Here is a 13,488-nt window from a genome sequence, read left to right on the forward strand (position 1 = left end):
CTAATTTATGAATGAAAATGCATATAGCAATGTATTTAGAAGTGTCTACATATAGAAATATTAATGATTTAAAAAATACAGTACACTTGAATTAGCAACTCAGTAGTCATGATTGTAATGAAACTCTTATTCTGAATCCTACTCATTGGTAGTTTTGAACACATCTAAAAAATTATCACTTTGGTTAAATTCTCAAGCTTGCCAGCTCAAGAATTGCATTGCAATAGTAAAGGAAACTGCTGCATTTGAATTTTGAGTTTGAACTCATTTTTAACCTTTTGAATTCTTCTTCTTAAGAGTTGAGACACACAGGCCCGTTGGTGGGTCATCACTCTGTGTAACTCTTGTCAGACCAGACAAATTCACTACACCTACCACTTTGCTGTCATAGTATTTATAAAGGATGTTGTGTGAGGTATCAAATTAAAGCTTATATCATGCTGGTCATAAGTATTGCCAGATATATGTATGCATGTTATTTAAGAAGTCGTGTGCATGTACTGAAAATATGTTTAGAATCGGTGTTCTTGGCAGGGTTGATGAGCAGCTATTTGCCAGACAAAGGGGTGTGAAATCACCTATCTACGCTGTCTCTATTGTAAATTAAACACAAAGGAAGCTGCATTTGAGAAAGTCCAACAGGAAAAGTCAGGTTGACCAGCGTGGGGATGTGAAATCAACATGGGAAGACGCCAGAAACTAAAACCATAGGGAAGTTGTCTTGTTTCTGGCATCAAAACTATGAATTTTGGGGAAATATAAGGAGAAGCAAAAAAGACATTTTGTTATCCATTTCAATGAGGAACACCCCTGGTGGAGGGGGTGGTTCATGAAAAATCTGGATCCAGGTTAAGACTGAAAACTAGCAAGTTCTGTAGAAAAGGTTTCAGGTGAGAAACTGCTTTAGATAAGATTAACTTGCTAGAGCTAAGTTCTAGTCTTGTAGAAGCATATTATCTTTTGTTTTTATTATTTTTACTGAACAGTCACTTGAATTCATGAACCTCTGTTCTTAATACACTTATTGTTGGTTTTATTATAGAGTGCGACTCCTTAGCTGAACTAAACAGGCTGGTATGTACGCTGTCTCTTTGGAGACAGCGAACTTGGTAATTTCTGAGAGTGTCCGGTGTCAGGAGTTGGATACTACAGGGGAATGCTGTTCAAAGGGGCTCAAGGATTGGGGTGCACCTAAAGTTAATCTGCAAGGCAAAGTAAAGGTTGGCAGAGCTTCTGATGAGATTGTTTTGATGGCTAACAGATTAGAGTGACAGGGAGCTGACACCCAGTTTAGCACTAGAAGTTTCTTTCTCTCTCTCTCTGAGCTATCAGGTAACAATGTGACTTACAATCCTGAGCACTCCCAAGAAAGCTTCACTGAAATGCAAAACTATTTTCACATTTTGAATAATTCAAAAATAGTTTAAATTGTGAAATTCAAACAGAGCTGTCTTAGAGGAGTAGCTGCTTTGCTGAGATTGAAAGTAAACTGAGAAATAACCTATGAGCAAAAAAGCATACTGAACATACACAATATCTTCTGTCATGATTGAATGTCTGTTATCAACAACTATAATGTGCATGCACATGTGTGGGTTTTCGTGATGTCAGTACATTCAGTGAACAGATCTGTCTGGCATGTTCTGATTAGTGTGTGTGCGTGTGTGTGTGTGCTTATTTGAATGAGACTATATGAACATACACTGAAATCAACTCATTTGATACTTCAAGAATGTGCTTTTGTTAGTGATCAGAAATTACCTTATCTGAGGTTTGGATTTACTATATACAGTGCTTAGATTGTAAGCTGTCTGGGGTAGGGAGCGTCTTTATGTGTATTTGTACTTCACTGGCACAATCAAGATTGGGACCTCTGGATGCTTCTGAAATATAAAGGCCCTGATCTGTGCCAAAACCACTAGTCTTATGGACGAATGACCAATTTGAAGTCCGTAAGCTCTGATTGGTATGGTACAGTGGTATAAAGTATTAATTTTCATCCATGGAAAATCCTTGTTCTGGTTTATCATCTTTCTTATCCCCGCTGCTGCCCTACTCCTCACCCAACATTCCACTTGAATTTGTCTGTTTGCTGGGCTTGATATCAGTGCTGTTTGTTAACTCCGTGCCATGTTACTTATTTGTCCTGTTCATCTGCAGAGGTAGGCCACTGGAACTTGGTCTCTTGAATTAAAGAATGATATTAGTTCAACAAAAATCTTGCAACACGGGTTTTATTTTGGAGACTTGCTGAGAAGCATATACAAGAAGAAAACAAATTGACATACAGTAAATAAAAACTAAATAGGATAACTCTGGGAGTTTAGGAAACAACCCCGTCCTTTGGTCACTTATGTGCAGGTCTGCTTTATCAAAGGTGTTTACTATGTCTGTTTGCCAAGTAGCTGTTCTTAGTTTTCTGTATTCACTTTGGGAGCCTGTTTGGGCTGTCAGTCCCTAACCTATCTTTATTATTTCACTTTAATTTACTGAAGGTTTTTTTTCCCCTGTAGTTCTCATTGTAGACTTTTTGGGGGGAGTGTCAGGTAAGTGGGGTTATGGCAAAAGCTGGGAGAGACCAGGGTTCAAATTCTGTGAAAGCTACAGTGTGCTAATGGACCAAGCTGTATTCTGTTTAGGTGAGGGACACTTTCTACATTCTTCTTCAGAAAGCAGGAGCAAAGCACTTTTGGAAAACTGGGGTCCTTATATGGTGTTAAGTTGAGTACCAAATGAATTTAGGCCAGTAACTTTAAAATTCGTGACTTTAATCTGATCTCACTCTTGATGCTGTATTTTTTTCTTTGTTCGTGGTAGTGCTTACAGTGCGGCTGGCACTTTACAGACAAGAAGGGAAGGTTCCTGCCCTGAGGCGGTTGCAGCCTAAGGATTGACTCATGAGGGAGAGGGGAGCAACAAAAGGGGTGTTCTATACAAATCAAGCTGAATCACTATAGGAAGCATGGCAGAAACAGATTTTTTGGAGATACCTAAAAGTGGTTGTTACTTCAGGGAGGTCAAGCCATGCAAAGAAGGCTTGGAGGTGGCAAATGCAGCTTTGCACATTTAATAGATGTTTTCCTTCATTATGACACTACTGTTTTTCTTTGTTTTTCTTCCTTTTTAGTATTTGCAGAATCATTCTCAGATATTTCGACTTAGTCCTGATGATAATAAGGTTAGTCTAAAGGAGATGTACCATCAGCTCCAGTTTGGGTCAGATTGCCAAGGACAAGTTCTGCAAAGCCCTTCTCAGAACAGTGATGTCCAGTGGACTTCAGAAAGTCTATGTACAGTGCTAAAGGACAGCGCCTCTGGTTCCCATTGGTTTGACTTGAATGATACAAAAGTCCAGCCCATTAAGGAGAAGGATATTGAGAAACAATTTCAGGGTAAAGAGAGTGCCTACATGCTGTTTTATCGAAAATCCCAGTTGAAAAGACCATCTGAAGGTACAAAAAATACTCACCATACTCTTCTTACCACCACAAAATTATTTTTACTTCAAACAAACAAAAAAAACCCCAACAACCCAGCAGTGGAGTTCTTATATATATTTTCTGTTTAGAAGGAATAGAAAAATCCTCCCACTACATAATGGAGGAAAGAGTTAGCAGGAGATGTAATGGGGTGGTGTGAATGGTAGTGATAAATTAGGCAGCTAATGGTCTCCAGATGCCAAGATTTTCCAGCCTCTTCCACAAACTGACAAATTAACTCACTATTATAATGAAAATACAAGCAACAGTTTTTATACTGTAACAGTTATGCCTAGTATATCATTAAGTAACACTTAATAGGAATATAAACAGAAACAAAATTTGCATGTTGTATCTACCTGTAACTTAAGGCTGTATTATAAAAGAAGCCACCACATTCTTCATTAAAGACTTTAAAAGATTACCATATCGGGAGGCCTGGCCTTGAGCCACTTCTAAGCATGTCAGTATGGCTTTACACAACTAAATCCAAACTAACCAGTTTGCTTTGGTCACAGCACAAGCAAATCCAAGATATCGGGTTCCTGGCCATCTCTTGAATGAAATGGATGCTGCGAACATTGAACTGCGGAAGAGAAGGTATGTAATATCATCATCATCATCATCATACTTTTTCATTTGTAGATCTCAAAGTGCTTTACAAAGGAAGGAAAGTATTATTATCCTAATTTTGCAGATGAGAAACACTGAGTCATGTAGACAAAATGACTAACCCAAGGTCACATTGCAGGTCATTGGTGAATCCAGGAATTAGAATTGAGGATTCCTGACTCTAGTCCGCTGCCTTCTCCTCTACCTCCCTGTTACATTCCTTTACTGGCCTACTTTCTCAGTCAGACTAATATAATTGTAGAACAAGTTCACTTAAAAAAAAATGAAAAATTGTGCTAGACTTAAGTAAATTAATGTAGCTCCTGGGATAGAATGGAAGGAATTTTCTTAGCGCTATCTTTATAGAGATATGGGGAGAGAAAGGAACCATCCTACAATAAAATAGCAGGTGTGTAGCAGAACAGAAACTTTTACTTAAACTGTGCTATTGGAATTCACTCTCTGCCGTCTTTAAACCCAAAGTACTCCAAATGAAGCCTGAAGTGATGTATAGGCTTTGTGTGGCCCCTTTGCACGGGATGAATTTTATTTTTTATAAAAACCTTGTTTTGCCTTATTTGGTATCTTGCAGATTAAAAGTGGATGCAAGTAGCAGAAATCAGGGCTGATGTGCCTTTTTGGTCTTAGCTGTAGATCTTGGGGCTCTGAGCAGCTTCTGCATATTTGTTTCCATTGTGCAGTTGTGTTAGAGTATTGATTTGCAAGTTGGGTAGAAAAACTAAGATAACCCTAATCTTCCATAAAACAAATTAATTATATTACAAATGGATCTTTGAAGGGCCTGGAAGAAATCAGCACTATTTAACAAATATTTTAGCATTTTTTGGAGGGCTTCTTTATTCTGCACTGCACAATGCATAGATAATTTGTTTCTTTGAGGGCCTTTGACACTTTGAGATTCAACCCAGATCAGTAAGGAGTTTTGTCATCGCCTGTCCTGTAAACTTTGGGTGCCTTAAATGCTGAGGTGCTGCAGCTCACTGTTCTGACGCCAGCAGCCAAGCATCCAGGTCATACTCTAGCTCAGGGGTCAGCAACCTCTGGCATGCGGCTCGCCAGGGTAAGCACGTTGGCAGGTGCGGCGGACCGCAGCTCCCACCGGCCGTTCCAGGCCAATGCGGGAGGCAGGAAGCCACAGCCAGCACATCCCTCGGCACTTTCTGCCGCCCCCATTGGCCTGGGACTGCAAACCACAGCTAGTGGGAGCTGCGGTCCGCCGAACCTGCTGATGCAGCAGATAAACAAACTGGCCCGGCCCGCCAGGGTGCTTACCCTGGCGAGCTGCATGCCCGAGTTTGCCAACTCCTGCTCTAGCTTCTACTGGCCAAGTACTTTTGCAGGGTGACCTCAGACCCAGCCTTGACCCTCCAGAAATGCAAGTCTTGTACTGTTCAGTATCCCACTGGACTGTACAAGCTTATAAATTAGTTTGTCATTCCAGCAAAGGGTAACGAAAATGCACAGCCAGCCTTGTTGTCTCAAGCAGAGGCTTTCCAAACACTTCAATCAAACAACCTGGTTTGGAAGAAACACTAAAGAAGTTTATTAACTAGAGAAAGATATGTTTTAAGTGATAAGGCATATAAGTTTATAGTTGGTTACGAAAGAAATAAAAAGATAAACATGCAAGCTAATTCCTAAACTTTACCAAGCTAAATAAGATTTGAAAGCAAAAAGGTTTCTCTCACCCCAAAACTCTCAGCAGTCCATACTAACTGGAAAGCCTTCCAGCTAGGACTACTCCCCACAGTTCAGTGATGCTCCTATTGTCTTTCAAGTGATCTTGCTGCTGTGAGTAGAGAGGGGGAAGGAGAGATGATGAGGCAGTCACTGTCTCTCCTTTTTATACGCTGACCCTCTGTAATGGAAAAGTCTTTGCTGGGTCATGGGGTCAGGCAGTTCCATGGTATATGTGAGCTGCCAACCATCAGGAGAGTTGTAAATTTCTTGTTTACAACTTTCCTGCTGGTGAATCTCCGATTAATCAGATAATGGCCTTTTAGCATGAAGCTGGCATGCTTTTCGCGTTGTGAAGATGGTCTGAGGGTGTTGCCCAGAATTACAGCATATTTCAGTAACAAACATATAGTAAAATCATAATTTCATGTGCAGTGTTGCACACATTTCAACAGGATAATAATATTCAGCAGGTTGAGTTTTCAAATAATACCTCACAAGCAATGTTCCCTCTAATTTTTCCTACACATGTGCTCAATGAATTTTGTTATGTGGCTCTGGTGCTGATATAAAGCTAATCTGTGAGCTCAGCACCACAGTGTGCCAATCCCGTAAACGTACAGAGGCAACTCTAGAACAGTCAGCAGTAAATCACCTTTCATTTTAGCCTATTGGTATTGATACGTATTTATGATGTGTAGTTTGTTTTGTTTTGTTTTGTTTTTTTTAAACAGGATGGATTCTGACTCTGCAGACAATAATATTGATTTGCGCCTCCATTTGGGCTCTCAGTATAAACTTTACAATGGGGCCCTACACCCATCGCTTTCTTGGAAAGAAAGTGTGCTGGATCTGACTATTGATAAAAGAAAAACCCTAGGAGATCTGCGACAATCGATATTTCAGGTATTTACTTTTTTAAAGAGTGTTAACCCAAACATTTTATCTTTACCTGAGTTACAAAGACAATTTTAAAATTGTGGACATGACTGTGCTCTGTATGACAAGAAGAAATTTTCTGTAGTATTTGATATTTTTCTGTCTGAAGCCACAGAAATGATGAAACAAGCCCTTCACGTTGTAATGAAAATATACCTTCAAGTTGACATACAGACTTGTACACTTTGTGTCTGCAATCTGGGTATTGCTGTTTCAACTACATACTAGGAGGGAGCTTGCTGACCTGGACTGGAAAAAGAGTCAAGAAAATACCAGCAATTAGAGTTAGCATATACTGAAATGAAGTCCTAGAATTTTTTTGAAACTATCAAACTGTAAAATCTAACTTTTTTTTCCCCCAGTACACCAAAGAAACATCACAATTCCCAGAGAGTGGTCAGGTTCAGTTTGACAGATAGCACAGGAGTTAGAAATAGCTTTGTTTTAGAACTCAAGTCGCTTTTTATTTCTCATTGTAGAGTGCAAACAAAGACAAAATATTTTCAAACTTTGGCACAAGTGCTTGATCTACACTTTATTGGCTAGGTAATCATTTATGACAGTTGGCTAAAAATATTTGAGTGAAAAACTAAAAAGTGCTCTAGCATACTGCTTATCTGCTTTACAGAGAGAATATAAATATAATTCATGAAACCCTGTCCTCACTGAAGTCATTAGCAAAACTCTGTTCAACTTCATTTTGGGGGCCAGGATTTCACCCTTTACAACCAGTTTGAAACTTTGCTGAGGGGTTACAACTTTTGCTTTTTTTCACAATTGGTTGTTTTATTTATACCCATTAGCTGTTGGAATTTTGGGAAGGAGACATGATTCTCAGTACTGCAAAGTCTCTACCAGCAGGACTTCATCTTTACCAAACACTTGATGGTAAGATCTGCATAAAACAAGGCTTCATTGTTTATTTGCATGCGCTATACTTTGTTTAGGGCATTTTGAAGATGTTCCATTTATTAATTTATTGGAGAAATAGATTACTACATTTTATTAACTTCAGTGTTCAGTTTGACCTATTTGCAAATCCACTGCAGTCTCTTCAGTCTTGATCTTATTTATGGCAAACTTAACTTAGCTGGAAGCTGTGTGGGACAGAGGCTGTTTTTTAATCTGTGTTTGTTCAGTGCCTACGATGGGGGACCTGGTCCATGACTCAGACTCCTAGGACCTATGATAATACACATAATAAATAATATAATATTAAAACAGAATAAAGTTTTATGATCCTTACAGTGGCTCTTCTGTGAAACCTTTGGTGGGAAGCAGGATGAAAGTGTAAGTCTCTGAGAATTAATCAGATTTGCAGACATGTAAGATTTTACTGTGATATCCGTTTGAATGTTTATGATGTCTTATTAGCATTTATCTAATAGTTAAAAAGTAGAGGATCTCAGAGGCAGGATAGTAGCAAACGAGTGGACTGGACATTTTAAACTGAATTTCTTAGTGGAAGTGAAAACTTGAAGGGGAAAGTTTTTATATATATATATATATATATATATATATATATATATAATCACAATACACAGCTCAGTTAAGATATCAATTTGACTTTCATTAGTCTTGACACTTATAACTTAATATGGCTTTATCATTCTGGATATTAGGACAGATTTTTTTAAAAATCTGAGTTGAGTGAAATACAATATCTATTGCTTCAGTTTTTAATTGGATATAAATCCATGATATGCCCACAACCTGAACACTGCGTGCATATGTGGTCACCCCATCTCAAAAAAGATATATTGGAATTGGAAAAGATATAGAGAAGGGCAACAAAAGTTATTTGGGGTATGGAACAGCTTCCATATGAGGAAAGATTAATAAGACTGGGACTTTTCAGCTTGGAAAAGAGATGACTAAGAGGATATGATTTATAGGCCTCTATCATATCATGACTGGTGTGGAGAAAGTAAATAAGGAAGTGTTATTTACTCCTCATAACACAAGAACTAGGGGTCATCAAATGAAATTAATAGGCAGCAGGGTAAAAACAAACAAAAGGAAGTATTTCTTCACACAGTGCACAGTCAACCTGTGGAACTCTTTGCCAGAGAATGTTGTGAAGGCCAAGAATATAATAGGATTCAAGAAAACTAAATAAATTCCTGAAGCCTAGGTCTATCAGTGGCTATTAGCCAGGATGGGCAGGGATGGTGTTACCAGCCTCTATTTGCCAGAAGCTGGGAATATCCACAGGGGATGGATCACTTGATGATGACCTGTTTTGTTCTTTCCTTCTGGGGCACCTGGCATTGGCCACTGTTGGAAGACAGGATACTGGGCTAAATGGACGTTTGGTATGACCCAGTGTGGCCATTCTTGTGTTCTTATGATAGGCCTTGGTCTGTCTGCCTCAGAAAATTAGTTTTTTTCCAGAAATAGTCAAGTAATTTGTATAGCATAAATGTCAGAAACAGAAGCTAAACAAAAAACTGTCATTAAGTGTTCTTGCAAATTTTAATGTAATCCTTGTAGAGTTAAAGTAATTGCCATTTAATCTGTATTATGGTAAGAAGATGAAACTAGTTGCATGCAAAAATTAAGCACATCGACGTTAAATACTGGCTGTATGGATACAGTACATGACTGCTTCAGCATTTAGCATTATAAATTAAATATAAAATGTACTTTTAAATCTCATGTAGGAAGTTATTGACAGATTTGTCAAATAGAGTTTAATGTCATAGTCCTGCAAAAGGATTTGCCTAGGTGGACCCTTATGTCTACCAGTAGTCCTGTTGACTTAGTGGGACTCCTCAGAGGCATATGGGCATGGATCACTTTACACAACTGGGCTCTGGGCTTCTGTATCTGTTCTTCATAGCAACTTTACATTTAGATAGAACATCCAAATATTAATGAAATCTATTCTGTGTCCAGTTTGCCAGCTGAGATGGGTTACCTGTTGCGAAAATCTTGATGATTTGATCTTTTCAGGAGATGAGATGACATTGGGTGACATTGGACTTGCAGATGGGGCAGATGTCTTTGTGTGGAATGGCAAGGAGGTAAGACAACAAGAAAATAAATCATATTCTACAATTCCTGAGGATCTGATTTTTAATCTTCAAAAAAGTTTCTGGTCATTTTAAATCCCTTATAATACTTTCTTGAGGCGTGCAAGTGATATTTGGCATCAGTGATGCTGCTCCAGCCTCCTTCACAGATGGCTCTCTCTATGCTGTTTGTGACTATACCCTTCATATACCTCAAGGTACATTATTTTCCTGGTAGGATATGGAGTTGTAAACAGACTGTACCACATACAGTGTGTAATTGTCAATCAGATTCCCAGATGATTACTATATAGATGTGTATTTTTTTTTAATTCCATACCAATTAAACTAAAGCAGATTCTTAAATTTGCTGTCTGTTAGGTCAGTTTATGATGCAATAACAAAAATTTGCTCGGCTGCACAACATCCAGCAGACAGCTAAATCTGCATCAGTGATTGGCACCATATATAAAAGAATAATTCACTGAACACAGCACACTCTCTTTGGATCGTTCTCTTCTTTTGAACTTAAAGGTCTCTGTATTGTAAGGATTTATCCAATAACTAATTAAAGCAAATGTAATGTTAACAGTCTCAGCTTTTGTTCTTGACATGCACATTTATTTTTGTTTCTTTGCTAAACTTCAGAATAGCCCAACTTTATTTTCAAATTACTTTAATTTTTTGGGCTGCTTTGGTCTTCTTTGTATATAATTTTGTATTGAATAAAAGTGTATAGTTCATAAATATCTTGAAGGGGTAAATCAATGAGGATTGACAATGATTATTCATCTGACTGAAGCTTAGATTCAGTGTGTTAGTGGTCAGATGCAGGTAATATTGCTGCAGATATTCTCTGGATTTCTGTGCTAAAACATTAAATGGCTCCATTTTTGTCCCAATTTTTTTTTCCTTTACCACCAGTATTTTCAGAATGGATGCAGAGTTACAGCAATCCCTGGGCTCCCAACATTATATCCCTTCTTGACACCTCTGATATTCTTTAGCAAGCTGTTCAGGTGGAATTCAGTCAGGGGAGGCTTAATTCTAATGAGGAGGGGGAAAAAAGCAAGACTTCCTTGTCCTGAATGACTGAGCAACTAGAACCATCAGCACTTCGTAGGCCTCTTGCTATTGTTGATTACCCTTCATCTGCAGATATTACACGCTTCCTACAGGTTGGTGGTATGGAGGTGTTACCAGGTCTTGACCATGAACCCGTGCTTCTAAATGTTCTTCGGTTGGCGGGCTATAATGAAGGAGGGAAAGGTCAGCATTTCATCGAATCCCAGCATGTTGTTCCATGCAGTGCAGAACTGAGCACCCTGTGGAAAGCCTTAGCATCGCCAGGAGGAATCATCTTAATGAACAGTTCGGGATCTGACAAAGAGGTGGAGAATTGGAAAGTCGTTCCTGAAGAGGATATGAAGAAGACAGTCAGAATTGTTGGCCTGACAGATGGAAGCTCAATATTAGTTTTAGATAGCCATGACCAAAGGTAAATGTCATAATTGTGTTTCTTTCCTATTAAGCACATGTTTCAAAGTTAGGAGACCAAGCAGAATTCCTTTGACTAGAATTACATTGTTACATGTTCTCGTTGCTATTCTTGTTAGTCATTTTGCCACCACCACTAATGCGATGATCTCAGGGTTGTGAAATGAAGCACTTAGAAGTCGGGGAAATTCCAAAAAGTTATGATTGCTAGAGCAACATTAACTTTGCCCTGCTGAACATCCTTTGTGCATTTATGGTGTATGTGAAGAACAGAGGTTTACATTTTAACAAGGTAAAGAGCAATAAGAAGCTCTTTATGTATGTAGCATGGCTGAGTTAATGTTTCTGGAATTTCATGGTGTTAAGTACTTAATGCAACATCAGGAATGGGAGATTAATTTGCATTTAACTTCATAGGATATCTTTAAGGGGCTTGTATGTGGTGGTGGGAGAGGAGAATTGTAACAGTTGTCCTGGGCAGCATACAGCTGTGTTGGATTTGCCAGTTGATCTTTTCAATTCTCTGAAACAGCCAAATGTGCACTTAAATGGAAGGCTCTGTGCATGAAAATGCAATTAGTTAACCTAAGGAAACTTTCAACTGCAAGAGCTCTTGATGTAAATTTTGACTTATCGGTTACATTAAAGTTTTAAAACATTTTAAATATAAAAAGTGAAGCAACAGGTTCTTCATTGGGGACTATATTCATGCCAAGACTTAAATTTCAGCATGATTAGAATATTTTTACAATGCAGAAAAGCATATTTCCCCACAAAATACATCACTTAAACTGTACAGAGTTTTGTCAAGCAAACAAATTTCACATTTTGGTCAAAGACCAGGTATAGAAAACATCAACCAAACTAGTGTTAGTTATGGAGATGTGAGAACAAGGTTGCAATGGAAACTGCTTCGCGCCCATAACTAGAACAGTTATGAGTAGTGACGCCTGGTGATTTGCTGTGAAACACTACTACTTGACTAGCACTTATTAAAGGGCAAAAAGTAAAAATTCAGTTGTAAGCACAAAATGGTTTTCCTCTTAGGAGGGAAGTGCAATTAATCCTAATGCATGTGTCCAAACTTGCATTTAGTATATACATAGTAATATACCCCTCAGTTTCAAATATTTACTGGGTTAATTACAATGTGTGTGTGTGTGTGTGTGTGTGTGTGTAATACCGGCTGTATTGTACTCATTATTGTCAATGTTATGGTAGTGCCTAGGGGCCTGCCCTTTTGTGTTGGACACTGTGTGGAAGAATACGAGACAGTCTTTGCCCTGAAGAACTTAAATCTTAATAAACAAGACTGGCAAAGGGTTGGAAAACAGAATATTCTCCTCATCATACAGACGGGGAGCTGAAGTGAATAGTGACTTTGCCCATGGTCATATAGGAAGTCTTTGGAGAGACCCAGGAATTGAACACAGATATCCTGAGACCTACGCCAGTGCCTTAAACCACAAGAATAAAAACAAATGGCAAGATCTAACAAAAGTTCTGTCAGGAGCAGAGTACATTTCCACCAGCAGATTGGTTCATTAATCATTCCTCTTAGATGGAATGCTATTGATATTCCAACACTTGCCATTTTGCTGAGCAAGAAGTTCTGATTGTGGAAAAATTGTATGATTGCTGTCTAGTAAGATCATGTTGCCTTAAGCCCACCAAATTAATTGCCTTTGTGTATAAAAAAAAAAAATAGAAACCTGGCCTCTGGAGATCGAAGTAGCTTTTTAGTGCAGGGGCTATGGGTAAAATTTTCCGAATGACTGACGCAGGGTATGTTTACATTAGAAACGGTGCTGTTGCACCTGTGCCGCTGTAGCATAAACGTGTACTACAGCGATGGAAAGTGTTCTTCCCGAACAGTCTACACTGGAGCTTAGGTTGGCTTAACTACATTTCTCAGGCATGTGAATTTTTCATACCTGTAAGCGACATAGCTAGGTTGACCTAACTTTCTAGTGTAGACAGGAGTTTCTGGGCTGAAGTCCCATTTTTTAAAATAACATTGGCTTTTGATGAGACTTAGCCTTGGTCTACACTGCAGAGTTAGGTCGACGTACGGCAGTTTACATCTACCTAACTCTGTAAGCGACTACACTAAAATGTCACTCCTGCCAATGTAACTTGTCCACTACATCAACTTAATAACTCCACCCCCCCGAGAGGCGTAAAATCAGCATTGATTTAGTTAGGTTGACGCAGTGTCAGTGTAGACACTGCGTTGATTTATATTGACT

General features: G+C 38.7%; 1 protein-coding gene across 4 annotated transcripts in view; it reads left to right on the forward strand.

Annotated features, from left to right (window-relative positions):
• USP40 (ubiquitin specific peptidase 40) overlaps positions 1 to 13,488 on the forward strand; it is a 60,928-nt gene that overhangs the window by 14,409 nt on the left and 33,031 nt on the right. For 3 of the 4 annotated variants that reach the window (XM_045032169.1, XM_045032170.1, XM_045032171.1), the window contains 6 exons: positions 3,128 to 3,452; positions 3,998 to 4,079; positions 6,524 to 6,695; positions 7,532 to 7,616; positions 9,684 to 9,754; positions 10,921 to 11,240. In XM_045032169.1, coding sequence (XP_044888104.1) covers positions 3,128 to 3,452; positions 3,998 to 4,079; positions 6,524 to 6,695; positions 7,532 to 7,616; positions 9,684 to 9,754; positions 10,921 to 11,240 — 1,055 coding nt within the window. Of the gene's footprint in view, positions 1 to 3,127; positions 3,453 to 3,997; positions 4,080 to 6,523; positions 6,696 to 7,531; positions 7,617 to 9,683; positions 9,755 to 10,900; positions 11,241 to 13,488 lie in introns of those variants that run through there. The other variant, XM_045032172.1, reaches the window with a different exon arrangement.

This window comes from Mauremys mutica, chromosome 10, assembly GCF_020497125.1.
Source record: "Mauremys mutica isolate MM-2020 ecotype Southern chromosome 10, ASM2049712v1, whole genome shotgun sequence".
NCBI classification, from domain to species: Eukaryota; Metazoa; Chordata; order Testudines; family Geoemydidae; genus Mauremys; species Mauremys mutica.